Genomic DNA, 22,651 nt, shown 5'->3' with positions numbered 1-22,651 from the left:
CAAATACTACCTAGTTAATAGGATCCTGGGAAAGTCATTTAACCTCATTTGTTTAGCACATACTACTCTGGGGTGTATGGGGTGTTCAGGGAGGGGTAGTATCTCTGGTATGGAGGGCTTGTCGTGCCCTCCTAGGGCAGCTCTCCAGCCTCTGACCCTCACCTGACACCCAGATCTCACTTGTGGCTCCCAGTAGCTGCTAGCATGTGACAGCGGCCACACCCCGGGCAACGGCTTCAACAGGCCGGCCAACCTTGTGAGGGTAGCCATCGGGTCGTCATGGACCCCTGGTGAACCAGGGCTTTGCTCACCCAGCATGTGAAGACTGTTTCGGTGGAACAGATGGAAGAAACCAACAAGAAGGTTCAACAGCTGAGAGGGCGACGCAGCAAAGCACTGTGGAGTGCTTAGGGCGTGTTGGAGCACAAAAGACAACACGGCCATCCAGTGCAGCTGAGGAAGTCTCCAGGTGTAACGACTCTTCGTACCACTGGACCCAGGCTTCCAACGCCGAGAGAGTGGGACTGTCTCTGTGCATCGACTTTTCCACTTACATCTCCTTCACACACAAGTATCTTTGTGCACACTCATCTATCCTAACCCAGTCCGTCCTCTTCAAGACCTGCGATGATGAGGGAGTGACGACACAACAGGTGGAGGTGACCACTGGCAGTTGTAGTCACGATCCTGCACGTAGGTGGCCCATGGACCAGTGGTCGCTCGGCCCTGTGGGCAGCAGGCACTCGGAAGGCTGCGCTGCAAAGTCCTCCAACACAGAGGTGTAAGCACTGCGACGAAGCTCAAAGTGTACAACTCAGTGGTCCTCAGCTCGCTCCTGTATGGTTATGAAACATGGACACTGTACCGGAAGCACATGAAACAGCTGGAGCAATTCCACCAACGCTCCCCCCGGTCAATCATGAGGATCCGATGGCAGGACCGAATCACCAACCAGGAAGTCCTCGACAGAGCCAACTCCACCAGCATCAAAGTCCTGGTCCTCAACACCCAGCTACGACGGTCTGGACACGTCATCCGCATGGACCCACAGCAAATACCAAGACAGGTATTCTATGGTGAACTGTCAGCTGGACTTAGGAAACAAGAGGGTACACTGTAGATGAAACTGCACAAAGACAATAGTCATTCTCAGTCACCGAAAGACTACCACTACTCTTCTGCCTCAGAACCAATGCTTAGTATTTATTCTAAGAACATAAGGATTTTTCAAAAAGTAGAAATGTGCTATTGGAGTATGAGATGATTCTCTTCCTAAAATGGTGATGGTGATGGGGAAGTGGAAGAGTGTATTTTCTGTACCCATCCAATGTCTAGAGTAAGTGGATATTTTAAACTTTGAATAGGGATTAACAGGTCAATTCTGTTTGGAGATTCTAGTTCAACACTGCCATGTGTTAAAAGGTGTAAAAGTCAAACCAAAGAAAGGCAAAAGATGGAAGCACACTTGGATCATCTGGACCAAACTCCTCATTTTTACAGATGCTATACAAATATCAGCTATAATTATTGCACTTCATATGTGTGTAGTGGGTCAGAGTGAGAGAAATTATTGCGGACTGGAACTGTCAGAAGAGATTTCATAGAAGAACCAGGATTTAGAACAGACTTTGAAGAATGAGTAGGACTTGAATCAGCAGAAAAAGGGTCTGGGGAATAAGCCCAACTCTGGGGATTAGATAAACATGAAAATGGTGAAGAAAGTGTCCTGCTCTGAAGGCAACTAACTGGGGATGAATATGATTCAATTTGATTCAGTAAATATTTATCAGGTAATTATTATGCATAAGAAAGCCCCATCTCTGATATATATGGGCTGTGTGCTCCTGGACAAAACACTTAACTTCTAAGTGGTCTGCCCTCTAAGTAACAAAGACTATAAATTTCAGACAAGGTACCAAGCTGAATAGGTAAAGAGTATTTCCTATTCTGGAAGTTCCTTCTACCACTGAAATAATGGATTCAGTCTTAGGATCATAGTTTTAGATCTAGAAGAGACTTGAGAGGTCATTTAGTGCAATCCCCTTCTTTTTCAAAGAAAGAAACTGAGAGCCAGAATAAGTTCAACTGTCTTGGCCAGGATTATGCAACTGCAAAGAGTCCGAAGTAGGATTTGACCTCATCAGATCTTCCTGGCCTCAAGCCCAGTACTTTATTCACTATGCTGCACTCTTTATAATTTGAGGAGCGCAAAGGAGAGGTCAACCAAAAGGGGGATGAGTACTTAGAAAAATGAAGGGGTCATTTCCAACTATAATTTTCTTTCAAAAAACCCATGGTATCTTCCCATTCTCTAATGTTATTCCTGAAAGGTTTTGTTTTGACCATATTCTTTTTCTCTTTTTCATGATCAGCTCTATTGGTTTACTGTGGAGTTTGGTCTCTGCAAGCAGAATGGGACCATCAAAGCTTATGGAGCTGGCCTTCTTTCATCCTATGGGGAGCTGACAGTAAGTCTATTCTCAATCTTGTCAGAGTCCTTCTTCATCATTCCAGAGCCCTCATTTGCTCCCATTATTCATCACTAATAAATGCTTTATTCATCCATTCAACAGTTGTCATTCATCATTCATTCATTGAGTCAGTTGTCATCATTCATTGATTCAATAGTCATTAAATTGTTGTCATTTATTCATCATTGACTAGAAGGAATTGCTCCCCCCCCCTTATTTAGTTTCTTTTCAAATCTTCCTTTGCCAGAGAACTCCCAAACTCCTTTCAAACTCATCAGTCTCCCAAAACTGCTCAGTTTGTCCACCAGAGAGCAGTGTGGAGCCTGCTAAAAACTGCCATTTTGGGTAGATGGGGGAAGTGATGAGAAGTATGTTAAAGTGGACCTTCATTTTTACATGTCAAGGAAGACAAAGCTCCAAGCAGCTGCCCTCATTACTGTTAAAAAATATCAGTGAATAGCAAATGATTTTGTCCAAAAACTCTCTGAATTCAAAAGTTCTGGAAAGCCACAGACCAATTCTAATCTGGAATGTCTGTGTTTATTCAATTGCCGGTGAAGGACTGGATTTCCCTGAGGCCCCTTATCTTATTTCTCAAGGTCTTGGCATTGTGAATAAGAGAATGGGAGAGGGTCAGAAAATGCAAAAGGATGCTTGCAATCCTTCCTATTACTGTACTGGGAATGAAGTTAACCACTTAGCCAAGCCCAATCAGAGAGGAGCTTCCCCAGAGTCCAAGAGTGGATGTTTTTCTTTTTAAAAAATATTCATTTGTATTGCTAGCTTTTCTGTCTACATCACCTATATTTTGTAATATAAACCCTTCCTTTCCCTTCCTTCTCCCAGAGGTGGCATAAGGAGATAGAGTGCTAAGCTTGGAGTGAGGAAGAGGTTTGAATCTTGCCTCAGATGCTTAGCATCTGGCTGACCCCCTCTCTCAGCCTCAGTTTCCTTTTCTGCAAAATGGGAATAATAAGAGCATCTATCTCCCAAGTTTGTTGTGAGAACCAACTTTACATATTTAAAGTGCTCTGCAAATCTTAAAGCTGTTGTTGTTGGTATAGGGACTATTATTGTTCAGTCATTCAGTTGTGTCCAACTCTGTGAACTCATGGACCATAACTATCCATGGGCTTTTCTTGGCAAGGATACTGAAGTGGTTTGCCATTTCCTTCTCCAGTAGACCCAGTGTATCATATCCTTTTGGGGACTAGACCTGAGATTTCATTGGTATAGAGGTATTCCTCTATCAGTGTAGGTCTCTGCAACTTATAGTCATAGAGATTTGACCAGAATAGTTAGAGGTTAAGTGACTTGCCAGATTCATATAGCCAAGTATGTGTCAGAGAGAGAACTTGGTTTCCTTGGCTTCAGGTCTGCTTACCATTCACTATGGCAGAAATGTCAAATATGCTGCAGTTGCAGAATTTGTAAATTTAAATTTAAAATTAAATTTTAATTAGGAAATATTTAACAACATACAGAATAAATAACATAGACAATCTTAATGTGCAGTTTTCCAGGTCCATATAAGACCCCCAGGGATCCTCATGGATGGTTTATATTTACATTTTTATTTAAATTCGATACCATTGCATCAAATGATATTGCCTTTAATTCCTATTAATGAAGAATAAAAAAGATAAGGAAATATCTCAAGAAAACTAAACCATGTAGTATCCTAGGGTGGATGTGTTTTCCCTTCATCTAGTCCAAAATTTTCATTTTGAAAATGAGAAAACCAAGTCTAAAGGAGATTAAGGGCGAAAGATACTCCTATAGGTCTTGGCACCTACTGCTCTTGCACATTGGAACCTGTCCATGTTTTCCTATCCTTTGTGACTCATTCATGTTCTTCCATAAATTCCAAAAACTCTAAATAGAGAATTGCCCCAACCTAGTGAGGACAAGGTCAGGATCTTTTATTATTCTGTGGATAGCAATGTCACTGAGAATGAGATATGCAGCCTACCTGTGATCAGCTCCTTCAAAGCAAAAGCTGCTTATTTATTTTTGCCTCTGTGTCCCCAGGATCTAAACCTCTGTGGTAGCATGTGAGAAACATGTAGCGAATGTTTGTTGAATTAAGTGGAATGGAGCAAGGGACTATCTCTTTTCTAAAGTATAAATTTATATGCTGTTGTATTTCATGCTGCTTCATGCCTACAAGTATTTTTAGGAATGTGCTGCCCACTTAAACTCATTGGACCTCTTTTCATTGTATTGACTCACCTCTGATTTTGATTTTCTAGAGTTTGTGGTATCCCATGACTTGAAACCATGTGATATTACCAGGAGAGTATAGCTGTTAAATCAATTATGTGTTTATATGTCAGAGATTAGCATGAAAACTTTCAAAGCCCTATTGATTTTCCAAAAAGTCATCTAGCTTATTCTCCTCCTAACCAAAACTTTAAAGATAATACCTATCATGATAGGGATCAGAGAAGGACCTATAATTTTATTGGTACAGGGAGTTCCCAACAAAGAATTCCACAGAGTAGTTTAAATTCACACTATGGTACAAATGATAAGTGATGAAGGTACTACCTAAAGCTGAGGGTGAATGCGCTGGCCAGAATGGATTATTAAATTTTCAATGTGAAACAGGCAATTGCTACAAACCAAGGATTGTTTCATTGAGTGTCAATCGTGAGAAAATGATAAAATTCAGACTAAACTGAATTATTAAACTGGGCCATAAATACATCCCCCTCCCCACATGGAGAGCCAGTTGTTAAAACATTTAGCAGCACTCCCTTGACATTGTACCCACAAGAGAGAAAAGTAGGATCTTGGGTTCCGTTCTAGTTATACTGAGGGCTCATTCTAATTCCTTATTAAAATTTCACTGAACTAAAAGGAGTTTTATATCTTGGATAAAAATGACTCAGGATCCCAACCTTGTGAACTGATGGGATAAAAGAGAATCAAGGCCAAGGTTATGAGTTGAAGTCAGGAAGAAACCTCTACCTCTGGGCAGGCTTTGGGAGAGGCAAAGAGCCTTTCTTTAAGCAGGAGTGTCCATTGTAGTTCTAATGTGAGGTAGGCAGCAAAAGTACCATTATACCCATTGTCTAGGGGAATTGAGCTAGATAATCTTTTGAGCCTACACACTTTAATGCAGAATTCCCTTTCAAAGTTCTGTACTAATTCTTCACCTTAGTGATGAGGTGCGTCTGGTTTAGACTGAATCTAGTCTTACTTCTATTGAGGCTTAGATTAAATGATTGATATGAGATTACAGCTAGTGTACAGCTAATACATGTAATTAATGTTCATTGGTTGATTGATAATATGTTTCCATTATTAATGCCTTAAGACCCAACTAAAGCCAAGAATCATTGGATCATGGCTCTAGGTCTGGAAGGGATCTCAGAGACAATCTACCCCAATCCCTTCACCTTACAGATGAGGGAACTGAGGCCAAGGGAAGTAAAATGATTTATTCATTGCTCCTTCTCTGAGCTCCCATTCATAGGTTTCAGAACCAGAGCTGAGAGTGACCTCAGAGGCCATCTAATCTAATATCCCTCTTTTTATAGAAGGGGAAACTGAGGCCCACAAAGTTCAAATGATTTAGGATCATGTATTCCAAGTAGGAAAGAAACTTAGAGGCTATATAGTTCAACCCTCTCTCTTTACAGATGGGAAAAAGGAAGCCCAGGGAGCTTAGATGACTTGCCTAAGGAGAAAGAAGGAGCTATCCAAACCTTATACTTCTCAGTATTCCAAATGGCATTGTTAAATTTTCAATGTGAGCATTTACACCTCAGGAATAAGCAACTGCTACAAATCAAGGCTTCATTTATTGTTTTGTTGCATATCTAGCTTGAGAAACTGATAAAGTGTTAATTCAGGTTATACTGCATTCTTCAAAATCACAGGATCACCAAATCTCAGGATAGAAGGGACCCCCGGTGTTTGTATAGGTCACACTCTACAGCAAAGAAGAATATCCAAATTCAATGAGATCACTGAACCACTGAAGTGCTAAAATATATGCAAAACCCAGAAAAGTTTTTGGTATTAGAGAAGAGTACCAGGTTCCTATCCGAATGGAATTTAAAGCATTGATTGAATGCTGGACATGAAGTCTGAAAGATCTGAATTTGAATTTTGACTCTGATATTTACTAGCTATGTCACCCTAGGTAAATCTCGTAACTTCTCAGAACTTGATTTTCAACTATAAAATAGGAGAGTTGAACTAGATTGACTATGTGGTCCCTTCCAGATCTGATTCTCTCATTCAATGATCCTAAAAACTTTAATGCAGAGTCTCCTTCCGAAATTCTATGCCAATCCTACCCCATAGTGAAATGACTCTTGTTCTTGAAGGCTATACTCAAGGAGTAGAAACTCTGCTAGGCTTTACCAAGCTGGAAAAAATTCAACTGCAGTCAAGGTAACAGATGATCTATACTTTCTTGAGGCCAAGAAAGCTAAGTATGTTTCCAGATGACATATCTTAGTTTTTAAGTTCTTTTCCCAATTGTCTTCAGCCTCTCTTAATTGTGTTTTGAATTGCATTTTGAGTTCTTCCAAAGCCTGTATCCAATTCGCTGGGATTTCTGATTTTTCCTTTGCTGATCCCTCCCCCTGTTTCATTCGCTCTTTGCTCATTACCTGTGCAGAAGCTGTCTATTGTCATTTCTTCCTTCTTTTTCTGTTGTTTGCTCGAGTTTACCCCTTCTTTGCTCCCCGTATTTGGCTGTGCTCTTGCTCCTCTCATTTTGTTTTGGTTTTGGGGCTGTCAGTCTCCCCTCTTGGAGCTTTGTCAGATCTCTTGGTACAGTCTCTAGGGGAGGAATGTTAGCTTCCCTGTCCTCTGGAGGCTTTTGATTGGATTGAGTTCAATTGGGTTGGGCTGTATGTGGTATGAAGCACTGAGGCTCTGAAGACTCCTGGAAGGCTGGGCCACCCAGGCTCTCTCCAGTTCTTTCCAGCTGCTTCTCCGCTGTCCGCAAGTGCCTTTGCCCGCCTCCCTAAACTCTGAGGAGTTCTGATGGAATTAGGTCAACTGGATTGGTCTGGATGTGCCCGAGGCAAAGGTGAGACTGGAGTCCGATGGAGGGACCCAGCCACCGCCCGTTTCTCCCTGGCTTCCTCCCCGCTGTCCAAGCTGGATACTCCGAGCCCGGCACCCCGCTGCTCCCAAGGTAGACCCTGCAAACCAGCACCTTTGCCCGCTCAGAGGTTCCCGCTGCTGCTGCGGGCTCAGCTCTCTGGGTTGTCGGGAAGGGGTCCTGGGACCTTCGCTCTGCCTTCCCTTTAGCCCTGAGTATTCTCGGATTCCGGCTTTTGGGGGGGGGGCGTACCTTTTGATTTGAGTCCAGAAGGAGGGTTCCCCGCTTCTGTCCTGTTGTTCAGCTTGGGTTTCGGCGCCCTAGGAGCATTCAGTCCGTATCGGTAAGGAAGGGTCTTCCGTATCGGTAAGGAAGGGTCTTCCACGAGGTCTGAACTTTTGCTGCTTGCTAAGCTGCCATCTTCCAAGAAAGCTAAGTATGAAAACGATCATCTCCTTTAAACTAGATGTTTGTTGATGATGAATTCTTTGGCCAGAGTCACTCATGAAATGAAGACAAATACAAAATGACCCTCACTACTGTGTTTTCCTCAGTGGAAAAAAGAGAGTAAATAATGATAGATACTGATAGTTTTTAGACTATCATCATGCTCTAAACAACTGAAGTCCTCATGTAGACACCTATAAATGTACAATCTACTGTGGAAAATGAATCTTATCAACCTTGAAATACTTGCTATAATGAAATTGGATTCAAAGAAGGTATAGCTAAGTGAAAGGATGGTTCAATGATTCTCTGGGAAAAGTAAATAAGGGATTTGGCAGTGTTGCCTTTATTGTGCATCCAAATCCAAGAAACACTTCACTGGAGGGTGAATCAGCTCATTTTGCAGAACTCATGATAATCATTTGCTAAAACACTACCAAAAAGATAAACTGTAGTCTAGGCATCAGAATATATTATAGAAAATGAAGTGGTAGGAAGTCTAAAGAGGTCTAAAATTAAGAAATCTATAAATTAGATCAACATGTACTTTTGATTCATGGAGACTTCAAGAAATGGGGATGACACTATATGTCAGATTTCAACTGTAGAGAAAATGGAAAGGATTTAGTAATACTTAGGATAGTAATAAGGCAGATGAGACCACAATTTCTGTAGTGTCACTTCCATTGATAAAAACACATTTCTTTATGATGTTAAATATTTTAATAGCGTTAAAGACTCAGTATTGGAAAGCATAGTTTAAAAATAAGAAACAAGAGGGGACAAAGACTTGTAGTTTATTCAGAAGTCTCACATCTATATATCAGGAATATTTCCTTCAAGAAGAGAGTCAGAAGGTACTGGGCATGGTAGTCACCAAGAAGCTTTACAAGAAAGTTGATTATATTTTAGGAGATATAAAGTAACTAATTATTGATTGCCCAAACAGCTATTTGTATGTAGTAGGCAGCATACAACTACTTAATAAAGAAAAAGAAATGCCAAATTTTGAGAAAGAAAGAAAGAAACAAATTATGGTCTGTAGTTGGGTCAACCTTAACCTGACCATTTAAATAAGGTATTGATTCTGAAACAAAGAAAATAGATAAAAGAACAGACACTGACATTGTCACCATTTCCTATGATATAAATCAATTGCTACAACTGGGAACTAAAAGAAATTAGAAATCATCTTAGCCAGGAACTCTTTGACCTCCTTCCCAAAAAGAGAGATAGGGCAGCCAAAAGCCACAGCAATTTAGAATATGATGTTGTTTGCAAAATCTTTTGGAGAAAAGAAGCAGAAAATTATGACTAGTATTGCCTCTGGACACAGATCCAAAAGAAAAATGGCAGATTCCATTCCTTTGCTGATGAACATTCTAGCTAAAGCCCCAGTTGGTAGCAGCAGCAAGAAAATCACAACAAAGAGATGAGAGGCACCATAGATATAATGATATCTAGTAGGAGAGAAGGTCCCCAAAAGACCAATGCCAAGGGTCCCTTAAGAGCAGCACAATGACATTATTAGAAGATACTAACAGTCCTGCTTCCTCAGAGACATAAATTGTTTCTTCATATTATTTACTCTGACCTCATGTGGTTCCTCCATATTTGTCTTCTCCATGTGATCCCTTTGCATCTTTTCTCTTCTCACAGATGGCAGATGAATCTGTGGGAGAGGGTTCCCCAGGTTTACGGAGGAAATATCCTATTGCTACTTTTCTTACTACACTATCTCATTAAATATCCCTGCTTTGAACTACTAGAGATCTCTAGTTAAAAGACACACGCCAATGGGGATTCATCAATTATTGTTTTGAATGGATGAAGTCCCATAGAGTACCTTTAACATGAGGGTAGTTTCCTGAGGACTCACAAGAGGATAGAGACACCTCACATGCTGAAAAATGAGAGAAATTTCTCCATATTACATTCCTCCCTGACATAAACCCTCTCTACCAATCACTTTCTCTCTATACCAGCCCTTGTCTTCCTCTTCTTTTCCCCCTTCCCCTCTCTTGCTTTCTCTATGTTTTTGTCTCTGTAGTTTGCTCCCCCATCTATATCTTCATCTTCTTTTAGATCTCTCTTTCTTACACACACACACACATACACACACATACACACATGCACATGCACACATGCACAAGCACATTTTCACAGAGTAATGCAAGCCACATGCAAATGTAAATAGGTTCAGAAAATGTCTAAGAAAGATTCATCACCACATTGGGAGAATATAAGTAATGTAACCAAACCTCTAGAAAATGTTTCTGAAGTAATAAGTCTTTGTCAGATTCCAGTCCATCTAAATCAAGAGGAAGATTTTTTTCTTTTCTTTTCATGTTTCCACTGCATGTGCAGAGTCCCAGGGAGATTCTCTGTTTTCCCCTTTATTTTATTTTATTTTTGCCATTGCTGTCAAATTCTCTTTATCATGTCCTTTTAACACTCAGCCTGGTCTCATGGCTCCATAGAGTAAAAGCTAATGACCTGTAGTTCACTCTTGGCAAGCGTTAGCCATAGCCATGCTCTATTTGGAGTAAAGTAGAGCCTTGGAACCTATAGTTGGGTGAGTCACCCAATGCCGCCTCCAGGGCTTCATGGGTCTTTAAATACCATTGCTGTGGTCATTGCTTTCTACAGGATTATTAATACACTGTGGCCTTGAGATAAACATACCCCATTGAGCAGATCTTAGTATGAAGCAGCTGGGGAGTTGGGCCATATCCAATGGGGGCTGATCCCCAGAAGGACCAAATGGACCTCCATTCTAATACATTTTTACCAATAGCATGGTTTCATTGCCTAGACCCCAAAGATGTTATGAGAGGCTATAGGATTTTCTTTATGCGAGAGACAGACAGACAGAGATAGAACAGAAAATGTTAGCATTTGGATATATTTGATTGATTTGGAGTCGTCTTGATATCAAATTCCTCAGGAAAGCAAGGACTTTAGACCAAAAGCTCATCCAAGAAAAAAAAATATTTTCCAAGTTATGCTTAGTTTGAATCCTCCCTTTTCTACTTATTACTTCTGTGACTACTTATGGAAGTGTCGCCCTCTCTGGCATTCAGTGCCCTCATTCAGAAAATGAGAGGGTTAGACCAGATGACCTATGAATTCCTTAAAGCTCCAATTTTCTGATCCTAGGAAGGAAAGCATTTATATAGTATCTACCAGGTTCCAGGCACTATGCTTAGCCTGCTACAAATACTGTCTTCTTTGAGCCTCACCACAACCCTGGGAGAGAGGTACTGTTATTATCACCACTTTATACATGAGAAACCTGGGGCAGAGAAAGATAAAATGACCTGCCCAGGGTCACAAAGCTGGATCTAACCTGAGGTCTTCTTGACTCTAGGCCCAGATCTGTACCCCTTAGCATCTCCCTCTCCTTCCCCTTACAGGTGGAGCATCAGCTCTGATGTTAGAAGACCTAGGTTTAAATCCCACCTTGACACTTATTGCCTTTGTGATCTTGAGCAAGTTACTTAGCCTTCCTGAAACTCACTTTCCTCATGTATAAAACAAGAAGATTGAACTGGATAACCTCTGAGGTCTTTTCCATTTCTCCTAGAATCCCCTAAAGTATACCAACAATGATATAATTTTGTTGTTGTCCAGTTAATGGCCCCATTTGACATTTTCTTGGCAGAGATTATGGAATGGTTTTCCATTTCCTTCTCCAGCTCATTTTGTAGATGAGGAAACAGGCAAACAGGATGAAGTGACTGGCCCAGGATCACTCAGCTAGTAAGTGCCTGGGGCCATATTTGAACTCAGGAAAATAAGTCTGTCTCCAGGCCCAGTGCTCTATCAGTGTACCACCTAGCTGCCCAAATAATATGTCAGTCCTCACTTGTGTAGCACTCAGTAACCTAGACTATTCGGAACATCTATATACCCAGAAGAAACTGAAAAAACAAAACCCAAAAGGTTGGTTGGTGGGAGGGAGATAAGCAGAGAAATGAAGTAGAAGTAAAGACATACCATGACTGGTCAAGTTTGTGACCAAAAGGAAGCATCCCCCTCGTTGACTAGGGACATCCATGGAAGACAGGCAGTGAAAAGCTTTCTTAGCCAAGGGGAAGTCATAGGTCAAGGAATATGAAAAGAAACAAGAAGAAAGAAAAATACAGAGAAGAAAGGCAGAAAGGACCAGGAGGTAAAAGATGACAGTGGAGATCAGAGATGTGAACAAGAGAGGGGAAAAAAAAAGACACATAAACTTTCATGGCACAGCAGTGTGGCTTTAAGCATGGGGCAAGGAAAGGGTCCTTTGAGTTTGAAGGCAAGGTCCTGGGTTCAAATCCCACCTCTGTTCTTAATAGCTGTCACAAATTATCTCTCTGGGCATGAGTTTCCTTATCAATAAATGGGGTGGAAAGAGATGACCTGAGATCATAGGATCATATATTTATAGATAGATAGTAAGGGACTTTCAGGATCCTACAGGCTAAAACCTTTCTTTTACATACCAGAAAACTGAATCATTTGAAAGTGAAAAGTCTTGTACAAGATCACACAAGTAGTAATTAGTAAAGACAAAAATGACTACACTACCACCTTTAACAGTCCCTTGCACTTGATTTTAGTACACTTGGGTGCACTATGGAATCAAGAAACATAATAAAAAGGCATTAAAAAATCATACTGGAACCTTTTAAAGCAATGACAAGTCCTTCCCTAGACACTTAATTATCAGTTGTTTTTCAGTCATGCCTGACTCTTTGGGAACTTATTTGAGGTTTTTCTGGCAAAGATACTGGAGTGGTTCACCATTTCCTTCTCCAGTTCATTTTATAGATGGATAAACTGAGGTAATAAGGGGGAAGGAACTTGCCCAGGGTCACAAAACTAGATGTGTCTAAAGCTAGATTTGAATTCAGGAAGAGAAATCTTCCTGATTCCACACCAATTGGTGCTATCCACTGTTCTACTTAGCTGCCCCTTATTTCATAAGGCATCACCATTATCTTTTTTAGGTCATGTCACCTTATTGGGGTTATCCACAATTGGGGAATAGATATTCTTTAGGGCATGAAGGTAGCGACTCTGGCCAATACTCTTAATGAGGTCCCCAATCCATCTTTCATTCTGAGGTTGCCTTTAGGCAGCCTTTAAAACAAAGATAATTCAGAGAGCAACATCACTAAATCCTTTTAGAAGAGCTGTGAATAGATTTGTTGAAAAGGGAAGAATAGAGACTCAGGGGAGAACACATTGTGGCAAGTCAATACATTTCTGGTGGGCAAGGAAAAGCAAAGGAAGCTTTCTATGCCCATTTCTGGTTTTGGTCTCCTACACTGTATATAGGGCAGTTAGGTTGCACAATGGTTAGAGCACTAGTCTTGGCGTCAGGAAGACTCATCTTCCTAAGTTCAAATCTGAAATTGGGTGCTTAGTAGCTGTGTGACCCTGCTAAGTCATTTCACCCTGTTGGTCTCAGTTTCCTCATCTGGAGAATGAGCTGGAGAATGAAATGGTCAACTACTCCAGGATATTTGCCAGGAAAAACACAAATGAGGTCACAGAGAGTTGGACATGATTGAAAACAACTAACTGACAAAAACATATTCTGTGTGTTCCTGTGACAATTCTTTAGTCAGCTATGAGACAAGCTGATTGATATCTCACATCCACACCATACTAACTGGCTGGAACTTCATGGCACTAGGTTATGAACTAAGAAATAGCGATGTCCGCAACTACCCAAATCTGGCCTCAGATAGTCAAACAGGAAGGCAAACAGAGGTTAACTGACTTGTCCAAGATAACACAGCAAGTAAGTGTCTAAAGACATATTTGAACATTTTGAAAAATATTTTGGTAAATATATATTTGATATAATTTGTTTTCTTTATATTTGTGTGTTTTATTTTATGCATTTTAAAACATGATTCTGAGGAAAGATCTATAGGCTTCACTATACTGTCAAAGGAGGGGCAGGACCCAAAAACAAGATTAAGAGCTCCTGAGGGCAATGTCTGATACATAGTGAGAGTCTGGCACACAATAAGTGCATAATAAATGCTTTTTGATTGATTGACTGGGTAAATGACTGAAAAAATTGAGTCCCTGAAGCATCCAGCACAAGATCCTTCAACAAGCTAATGACAAAAAGAGGTCTGGAATCCAAGGTCATTGGAAAGATGATTAGATATGGAGTCAAAGGTCCTAAGTTCATATCCTTGTGTGACCAAGGCAAAGGATTTATTCTCTTTTTTTTTTTTTGCCTTAGTGTCCTCCTCTGACAAATTAAGGGATTGGATGAGATGACCTCTAACATTCCCTCTAAGAGGATTTAGGACCCTCTTAGCTTGAGGCTTCTCCTGAGGCTAGAGGTAAGATTTCCATGCTTGGGAATTCATATTCATCACTTTTCTCTGCTCCTTGGTTTTATTCTAAGCATGCTTTATCAAGCAAGCCAGAACACAAGCCATTTGATCCTGAAGTCGCTGCTGTTCAGCCCTATCAAGACCAGACATTCCAGCCCATTTATTTTGTGTCGGAGAGCCTGCAAGACAGCAAAGACAAATTTCGGTGAGTGGTGGCCATTAGGCAGGCCAGAAGTGGGTCTGTGGGTCAGAGCAGGAGGGCATGGACAGTCACGGAGCTGAGTCATTTTCCCCAACTGAATGGAAAGGCCAGATATACCTTCCAATTTTACTGATCTGGTTTTCTTCACATGATTCAGTCATTCCTTATAACAATGTGCAAAACAGAAAAAAAAAGTGGAGAATTTCAGCTTTTATGAATTGGTTAGCATTTTAGCTCACCAATAGATAACCCAAGTCTGAAAGGATGTTAACCTATAGTTTAACTACGTATAAGCATTGATTAAGTACCTCTCATGTGTCAGGCACTATGTTGAAGATACGAACAGAAAATTGGAACATAAGGTATGTAAAGTCCATTATGAATTTTGAAGTTCTAGATAACTGTCAACAATAGAGGGTTCCAAAAGTCTTACTTGCAGTTTTAAGCTTTATTTTTTTATTTTAAATTAAAAAAAAAAAACACCTTACCTTCCGTCTTGGAGTCAATACTGTGTATTGGCTCCAAGGCAGAAGAGTGGTAAGGGCTAGGCAATGGGGGTCAAGTGACTTGCCCAGGGTCACACAGCTAGGAAGTTTCTGAGGCCAGATTTGAACCTAGGACCTCCGGTAGTTTTAAGCTTTATAAACAAAAATGTACTAAGACTTTTGAGACACCCTGCATATCTATAAATAGATGGATGGATAGCTAGATAGTCAGATGGATGGATAGATGGTTGGATAGATGGAAGGATGGATGGATAGGTGGAGAGATAGATACATAGATATATAGAAATATGTCATCTTGCTTCTTTTTTCTTTGCATTTTGAATATATTATCTAAAATTCTGTCTAAAACAGGCTTTTAAAAGTTGTTTATAGTAATTAGTATGGATTTTAGGAACTAGATGTCTGATTTCATTAGTATGGTTAACTCTCAAGTGATGAAACTCCCTCTACCAATGACAGTCAACACCTTCCCTGCAATTTATAGTTTTATGTAAGAATATAAATTTTAGGTTTTTGTGCTAATATGAAAGTTCTAAGGTAATATTATGGTAACTGATATAAAGATATAATTTAAGTCAAAAATGACTTTTAGTAGCATTATTTATAAAGAGGTAGAAAGAGTGAAAATGGAAAAGGTAGCTAAAGAGACAGTTTAACAAGCCTACTAGCCCTTTTCCAGTGAAATGAGGCTCAGCCCCACAGGGGCTTCCCTATATCTAGTGGTGTCTTTAGCTAGAGTTCCACCAATATAGCCTTCTCCGAAGACAAGGCAGGAATCTCCAGAAGCAATCTCTCCAGAAGCCAGGAAAGGAAGTCCAGCTACTCACCCACTCAAGACAAACCCCAAAGGAAAAGACAAAAGGCCAAGTCCCAAGGTGAAGTCCTCCAACACTGAAGTCCAAAGAAAAAGATCCAGTAGCAGTCCTCCAAGAAGCAGTCCAAGAGCCAAGGTCCAAAGTCCCTGGACAGGAAGTTCAGGACTTTTTTTGGTCTTTTTCCCACATCACTTCCTGACCCTTCCTCCACTTTACAGGAATCAATTGCAATCTTTAAATTTGCCTAGCACTGCCCAGGAGCAGGGAAGTGGCCTCTGGAGTTGTCACCCACTTTAGTGAATAACTTGAGAACTTGCTTACTTAATGTTAAGTAGGGGTGTTTAAGTTACTGATTGATAGACAAAGAAAATTTGATTCACTCTTCACACTAAATAAGTTTCCTGGAACACGAAGAGGTTCCAAAACTTGCTCAGGGTCACACAGCCAGGATGTATTATGGGCAGGACTTGAACAGAGGTCTTCCTAACATTAAGGATAGCTTTCTATCCACCACAGCATATTACTCCTCAGTATCTGCTCAACTTTCCAAAAGGATACACAACTCAAATACTTCCAAAATATGTTATAAATATTATTATTTTATTATGAGAATCATCATCATCCTCATATCATCGCTATATGGGAACATAGTTTCTGTTTTTAGTTTCTGTTTGTTCATGGGAGACTGACCTTGAGCTTTCTTTTTTTCTGTTAGAAAATATGCTCAGAAGATCCAGAAACCCTTCTCAATCCACTATGATCCTTTCACTTGTCGTGTAGATGTTCTAAATTCAGTCCAGAAAATCAAGATGGTGTACCACCAAGTGAAAGAAGACTTGGAACATCTTTGTCATGCCCTGGAGAAAGTATCTTAAGTTTCCACTGTATTCCCTACTCAATCTAGCTCAGTACTACTTATGTATAGGTGGTTCTCTTGGGATTTTCTCAAGGGCCAAGCCAAATAGCTAAAAGATAGTTAGAAAAATCATAAAAGTATATTTGGATAATTCCATGTTCAAGGGTCAGATTATTTTCAAGGCAAATGATATATTATGCTTAGTTGTATACTTTCATTCTTTAAGTTTCATGTCAGAGGTATTGAACTAAAAAAGAAATTGGGGTCTTAGAATCAGAAAGACTTGAGTTCAAATCCAACCCCATATACTTACAAGCTATAAGACCCCAGGTAAGGTGCATAACTACTCTCTGATTCAGTTTCATTTGTAAAATGTAATGATAACAGCACTTACCTTCCAGAGTTGTAAGGATCAAATGAGATAATGTTTGTAAGGTACTTAGCACAACACATTACATAGTAAATCCTGTTTCCTTTCTTCCTTTTCTCATTCTTTCCTTTCTTTTTCTATCCTTTTTTCTTTCTCTCCTTCCTTCCTTCTTTCTTTCCTTTGTTTCTTCTTTCCACAGGTAACCCACTGTGTGGACAACAGATGGCATTTAATGTCTACTCTTTTAGTTTTCAGGGTTTTATTTAGATTTGGATTTTTAGACTTTGATATTTTAAAATGCTCATTTCACATGTGCAAAATTGGGGATATCTTGCTAGAGAACAGTTTGCCTAAAAAAGGTCTGAGAATCTTGGCTGATTATAAGCTCAAAATGAGTCAAAGAATGATATGGTGACCCAAATCTCATGTGATCTTGGGCTGAATTAAGAAGGACATGCCTTCTAAGAATGAAGAAATTCCAGTTCTCCCCTACTCTTCCCTAAACAGACCATATATCAAGTGGTGTGTTAAGTGCCAGGCAACACATTTGAGGAAGGATGTTGGTAAAATCAGATGAGATGGCCAGGGTAGGGAAGCATCTGAAGGTCATGCCATACATCTGGAAGAGAGAATAAACTTTCTCTGCTTTTCCCTGGAGTGCAGAATTAGGAATAATGATTAGAAAATGCAAAAAGGCAAGTTTTGACTCCATGTATAGAAAACTAACTCTTAATTAGAGCTGTCCTAAAGTAGGCAGCCTTAAGAGGTGGTGAGTTCTCTATCACTTGGAGGAACTCAAAAAGGACAAAATGATCATTTGTTGAATATATTGCAGAGAAGATAGTTTCTTTTTGTGAGAATCAAATGAAATAATGTTTATTACTTTGTAAAACTTGTTATAATACAAACATCAGTTATAATAATTTCCCCCAAACTATTTTGCGTCACTTCTCAGAGTCCAGGACAAGGTAGGAGGAGGGAGGTGTTGATGTCCCCTCCTTCCCCTCCTCTGTATTTTTACAAGCCTATTATTTTTTTTAAAGCCTGAAGGTAGTTTCTAAGAATAGGTTTGTTTAGGTTACTGATGAGGTCCTTTGCAACTTCAAAATTCTACAATTCTGGAAACAATGATAGAAAGTAGTCAGGCAACTTCTGGGACAACCCATCCTGCTTTTGAACAGCCTCAATTATTTGGAGGATCCCCTGTTCTCAAGCCTCTATATGCCCCTCATTACATCTTCCACTCAGTTCCTTCTGGAGCATCACCTTCTGAAGCAAATCAGAACAAGTCTCATCCTTCCTCTATATGTCAAACCTTTGAATACTCGAAGGAAAGTTAACATGTCCTCCATGAGTCTTCTCTTCCTCAGGCTAAATGACCAATTCCTTTAACTGACCATCATATGAGACCCTGCTTGCCTCTCTCTACCTCTTAGGGTATGATCCAACTTATCAATATCCTCCTCAAGGTTGAAACTGTATTGGCAGCTGGACTAAGCCAGGTGGAGGGTAGCTGATGGGCTTTAAACCTTTTGGGGATCTAGAAGATGTCTACCCCAGGCATGTGAAGGTTTCTCCCAGTGGAATGGGCAGGTGAGGATAGTTTGTTCCAATGGCCATGAAGGTGGTGAAAGCAACTCTTGTGGAGGGCTTAGAGCTTGGTGAGACATTGAAGATGTCAACGTCATCCCCTGCATCCTGGGCCATTGCCAGTCATCCTGATTTTTATCTTGCCACTGGATTTCAATGACTGGAAGAGAGAGTGAGACTGACAGTTTTGTGTAACTGCCTCCCTCATATCCAATTCACAAGCAAGTCAAGACAACATTCATCATGATGTCATTGGTCTTCTTTGAAAACAAAGAGTCAACAACAGTAATCCATCTAGAACTATGATGCTCAGAACTGAACACAATACTCCAGATGGGGTCTGATCAGAGCTGAGTACAGAGGGAATATTACCTCCCAGTTCCTGGAAGTTATGCCTCTCAACACAGCCCAAAATCTCATTAGCTGTTCTGGCTGAAGTATCACATTTCTGACTCATAACGACCCCCTGACAAGTGGATATCCAACCTATGTTTGAAGGCCTCCAACAGCGAGGAACTCACTACTTTCCTAATCTGACAATTTTCCTTTGTAAATCTCTATCTCCCATGATGGGAATGCTTTCTCTTCCCACCTCTGACTCTTAAAACCCCTAATTTCCTGCTAGGATCAGCACAAGCACCACCTCTTTCATGAGGTCTTTCCTAGGCCCTGGGGCTGTTGGTGCCAGCCTCCCTGAAGCTACCTTCCTTCTAGTTTTATTTTTATCTTGTAACTACACACACACACACACACACACACACACACAGAGTTTTATCCATTAGATTACAAGCTTTTGCAGGATGAGAATATTCTTGCTTTTTCCCTGTATCCCCAGGGTTTAGCACATTGCTTGACATGCAGCAAGGACTTAATAATTGTTCATTTTAATCATCAGAAGTTTTTTCATTATATAAGTACCTTAAATCTCTACCCCTTCCATCCCTCACTCCTAGTTTTGCCTTCTGGGACCAAATAAAACAACTCAAATCCTTTTTCTACATCACTCTAAAAAAAAAAAAACTCTTTAATCAAGAATGTCCCTTTCCCAATGCAGATCAGCCACTTTGGTATATCTAGTCTTAGAAAGTTGCTAACAGCATACTAATTTGTTACTTGCCCAAGGCCACTAAGCCAGTATGCAGCAGAGACAGCTCTGAAGACCATTGTTATGCCATAGCATCTCTCCTAGGTCCTTGGGATAGATAGACAAAGCACAACAAAAAAAATTCCTTGCCTCTGGAATTTATATTCCCCCCTCTCCCTCCTCTCTCTCTCCCTCTGCCTCTTCCTCCATCTCTGTCTTCCTCTGTCTCTGTCTCTCTCTGACTGTCTCTGTCTGTCTCTCTGTCTCTGTCTCTGTCTCTTTCTCTCTTGCCTTCTGACTTGACCTAAGATTTCACTGGTATAAGAAAAAATCTCTCTGCCAATGCAGGTTGGCACCCTCTCTGAAATTTATAGTCTTACAGAGTTATTTAGAGAACTAATTGGTTAACTGACTTGCCCAGGGTAGCATAGATAGTATGTTTCCAAGGAGGAACCTCCCTTTCTACAGTTTATTATTTTAGATAATATGTAGGGTTTCTCCTAACCCTAGTTCTCTGCTACTTAAAATAATACTTGTACCTGAATTTCATTTTCTGTCAATTATTAGTTCTGTGAACTTAGACTAAGTTCCATACTCTTCTAGGTCTCCATTTCCTCATCTGTATAATGGGGACAACTATAATAAACTTATCTTTCTATAGTGTTTTCAGGTTTACAAAAACACTTACCCCACAATAACTATCTGACAAGTGAAACCCTTTGGCTCTCTCTAACCTTTATAGAACCAGGGTTTAATCTGTTAAAAACACTGAGAATGAACTGGAGGAGGTTACTCATGGTATTTGGGTAAACTATCAGATGGCTTAGCTGACTTCTCTGGCTTTCTTTAAGTCCCAAATAAATCACCTCCTACAGGAAGCTTTTTCTTACCTCTCAACTCAAATAGAACCTTCCTTCTTTTAATTATTTTTTATTTATCCCGCATATAGCTTGTGCATATTTGTTTGTTGTCTTTTCTGTTAGATTATAAGCTCCTTGAGGGGTTGGGAATGTCTTTTGCTTTTCTTTGTATCTCCAGAACTTAGTACAATGTCTGACACATAGTAGGTGCTAAATAAACGTTTATTCACTGAGCATGTGAGGATGGATAGGTTGCTATGTTCCAACAGAACACTAGAGGACAGTCTAAGCTTGAGCACCAACAACTGACTACTGGAACCCATGTTAAAAAGCTGGATTTTGCCTGCTTGTTCTCTTCTCATGTTTTCCAGGGTTTTCTGTGTAGGGATGCAAATCCCTGTAATAATTCATAAATATCTCATGGCTCATACCTACTCTACAAATCTCTAATTTCTAGTGACCAGAAAACATTATTTGTTCAGAAGTATATTAAATGAACTCTTTATGACAGTGAAAATAAAATGAAACCTGTTAGCTTTAGAAGAAATTTCTGACCAATGGACACTTCAACAATTCTAGCAAAATGCAAAGTCTCAATTGCTCCCACCAAGTCTTTTCTGAATAGTAGCTTTTTGCCAATCTCCTATCCCTTACGCAACCATGTTGATAGAAGGTTGTTGGTACTCCTCTGCCCCTACCCCATAAAGGCATTTTGGCCTCCTAGTAAAGGATCTGGAAGAATTTTTTTTTAATTGGCTCACTATATTTGCCTACTATGCAACTGCTTTAGTAATGACCAACAACCAAGAACTTTATGGGCTTTTCATTATCCTTTTAGCTTCGACTAGCCTTCTTGCTTCTGGCATTAGCCTGGAGTTCTTATAAAGACTCAGAGAAGGGAATTCATTAGTCAAATATGCTAGGGAACATTCCCAAATTCTTACCCCTCAGAAAACAAGAGACTAATTCCAGAGAGAGAAAAGGAAGGAAGGAAGGAAACAAGGGAGGAAACAAAAAAAGAAGGAAAGTGGGATGAGGGAAGAAGGAAGGAAGGAAAGAAGGAAGAAGGGAAGGAGGGATGATAGGAGGGAGAGAGGGAGGGAGGAAGGAAGGAAACAAAGAAAAAAGAAGGAAAGGGTAATGAGGAAGGAAGGGAGGGAGGGAGGGAGAAAGGAAAGAGGGAGGGAAGGAAGGAGGGAAGGAAGGAAGAGGGAAGGAAGGAAAGAGGGAAGGAAGGAAGGAAAAGGAAGGAGGGAAGGAAGGAAGGAGGGAAGGAAGGAAGGAAGGAAGGAAGGAAGGAAGGAAGGAAGGAAGGAAGGAAGGAAGGAAGGAAGGAAGGAAGGAGGGAAGAAAGGAAGGAAGGAGGGAAGAAAGGAAGGAGGGAAGGAAGGAAGGAAGGAAGGAGGGAAGGAAGGAGGGAAGGAAGGAAGGAGGGAAGTACCCATGGTTAGAAAGATGATTGGCACCAACTATTGCTTTGTAATTCCTGCCATAGTTTCTATTCTTTTCTGAACCTCTGACTTGGTCCTCTCCTAAACACTTTCCTCCCTTCCTCTTCAATTTTATCTTTCCTTTAAATCTATAGAAAATGAAGGTGAAAATGATAGCTAGCAGCTGGAATGGGAGTAGCTTCAGATATAGGTTACAGAAGCTTGTTGTCAGAATCCCATAATATAAGTTGTATAAATCTCAACATAAATGTCAGCAATTATTATCCTAACTAGAACACACATATTTGGAAGAGATCAGAAAGGAGTGATTTCTCATGTCACCAGAAAACTAAATAGTCTCTCTTCAATTACTTGGTGGCAGCAAATTGGCAATGGTGGTTTAAAATATGATGTAACCAGAGTAATAAATGGGTAGTACAAGATTGAGGGGATGTGGAAAGGCAGGTACACTGATGCATTATTGATAGAGATATGAAGTGGGCCAAATATCCTGGAAAGTAACTCAAACATTATCTATTTTTGATTGAGAGAGGATGTCACATGCCAAAGAATTACTTTCAATCTCAAAGTATCTACAAATTTGT

At 40.2% G+C, this 22,651-nt stretch overlaps 1 protein-coding gene across 1 annotated transcript in view; it reads left to right on the top strand.

Moving 5' to 3' along the window:
* TH (tyrosine hydroxylase) overlaps positions 1 to 21,680 on the top strand; it is a 66,892-nt gene extending 45,212 nt beyond the window's left edge. Inside the window, exons 10-12 of the mRNA XM_056798776.1 lie at positions 2,373 to 2,468; positions 14,405 to 14,538; positions 16,572 to 21,680. Coding sequence (XP_056654754.1) covers positions 2,373 to 2,468; positions 14,405 to 14,538; positions 16,572 to 16,731 — 390 coding nt within the window. The 3' untranslated portion in view covers positions 16,732 to 21,680. The remainder of the gene's footprint in view (positions 1 to 2,372; positions 2,469 to 14,404; positions 14,539 to 16,571) is intronic.
* Positions 21,681 to 22,651: the final 971 nt, after the last annotated feature.

Source organism: Monodelphis domestica, chromosome 5 (genome assembly GCF_027887165.1).
Source record: "Monodelphis domestica isolate mMonDom1 chromosome 5, mMonDom1.pri, whole genome shotgun sequence".
In the NCBI taxonomy this organism is placed as follows: domain Eukaryota; kingdom Metazoa; phylum Chordata; class Mammalia; order Didelphimorphia; family Didelphidae; genus Monodelphis; species Monodelphis domestica.
Note: the sequence above shows the minus strand (reverse complement) of the source record. Positions and strands in the feature narration are given on the sequence as shown.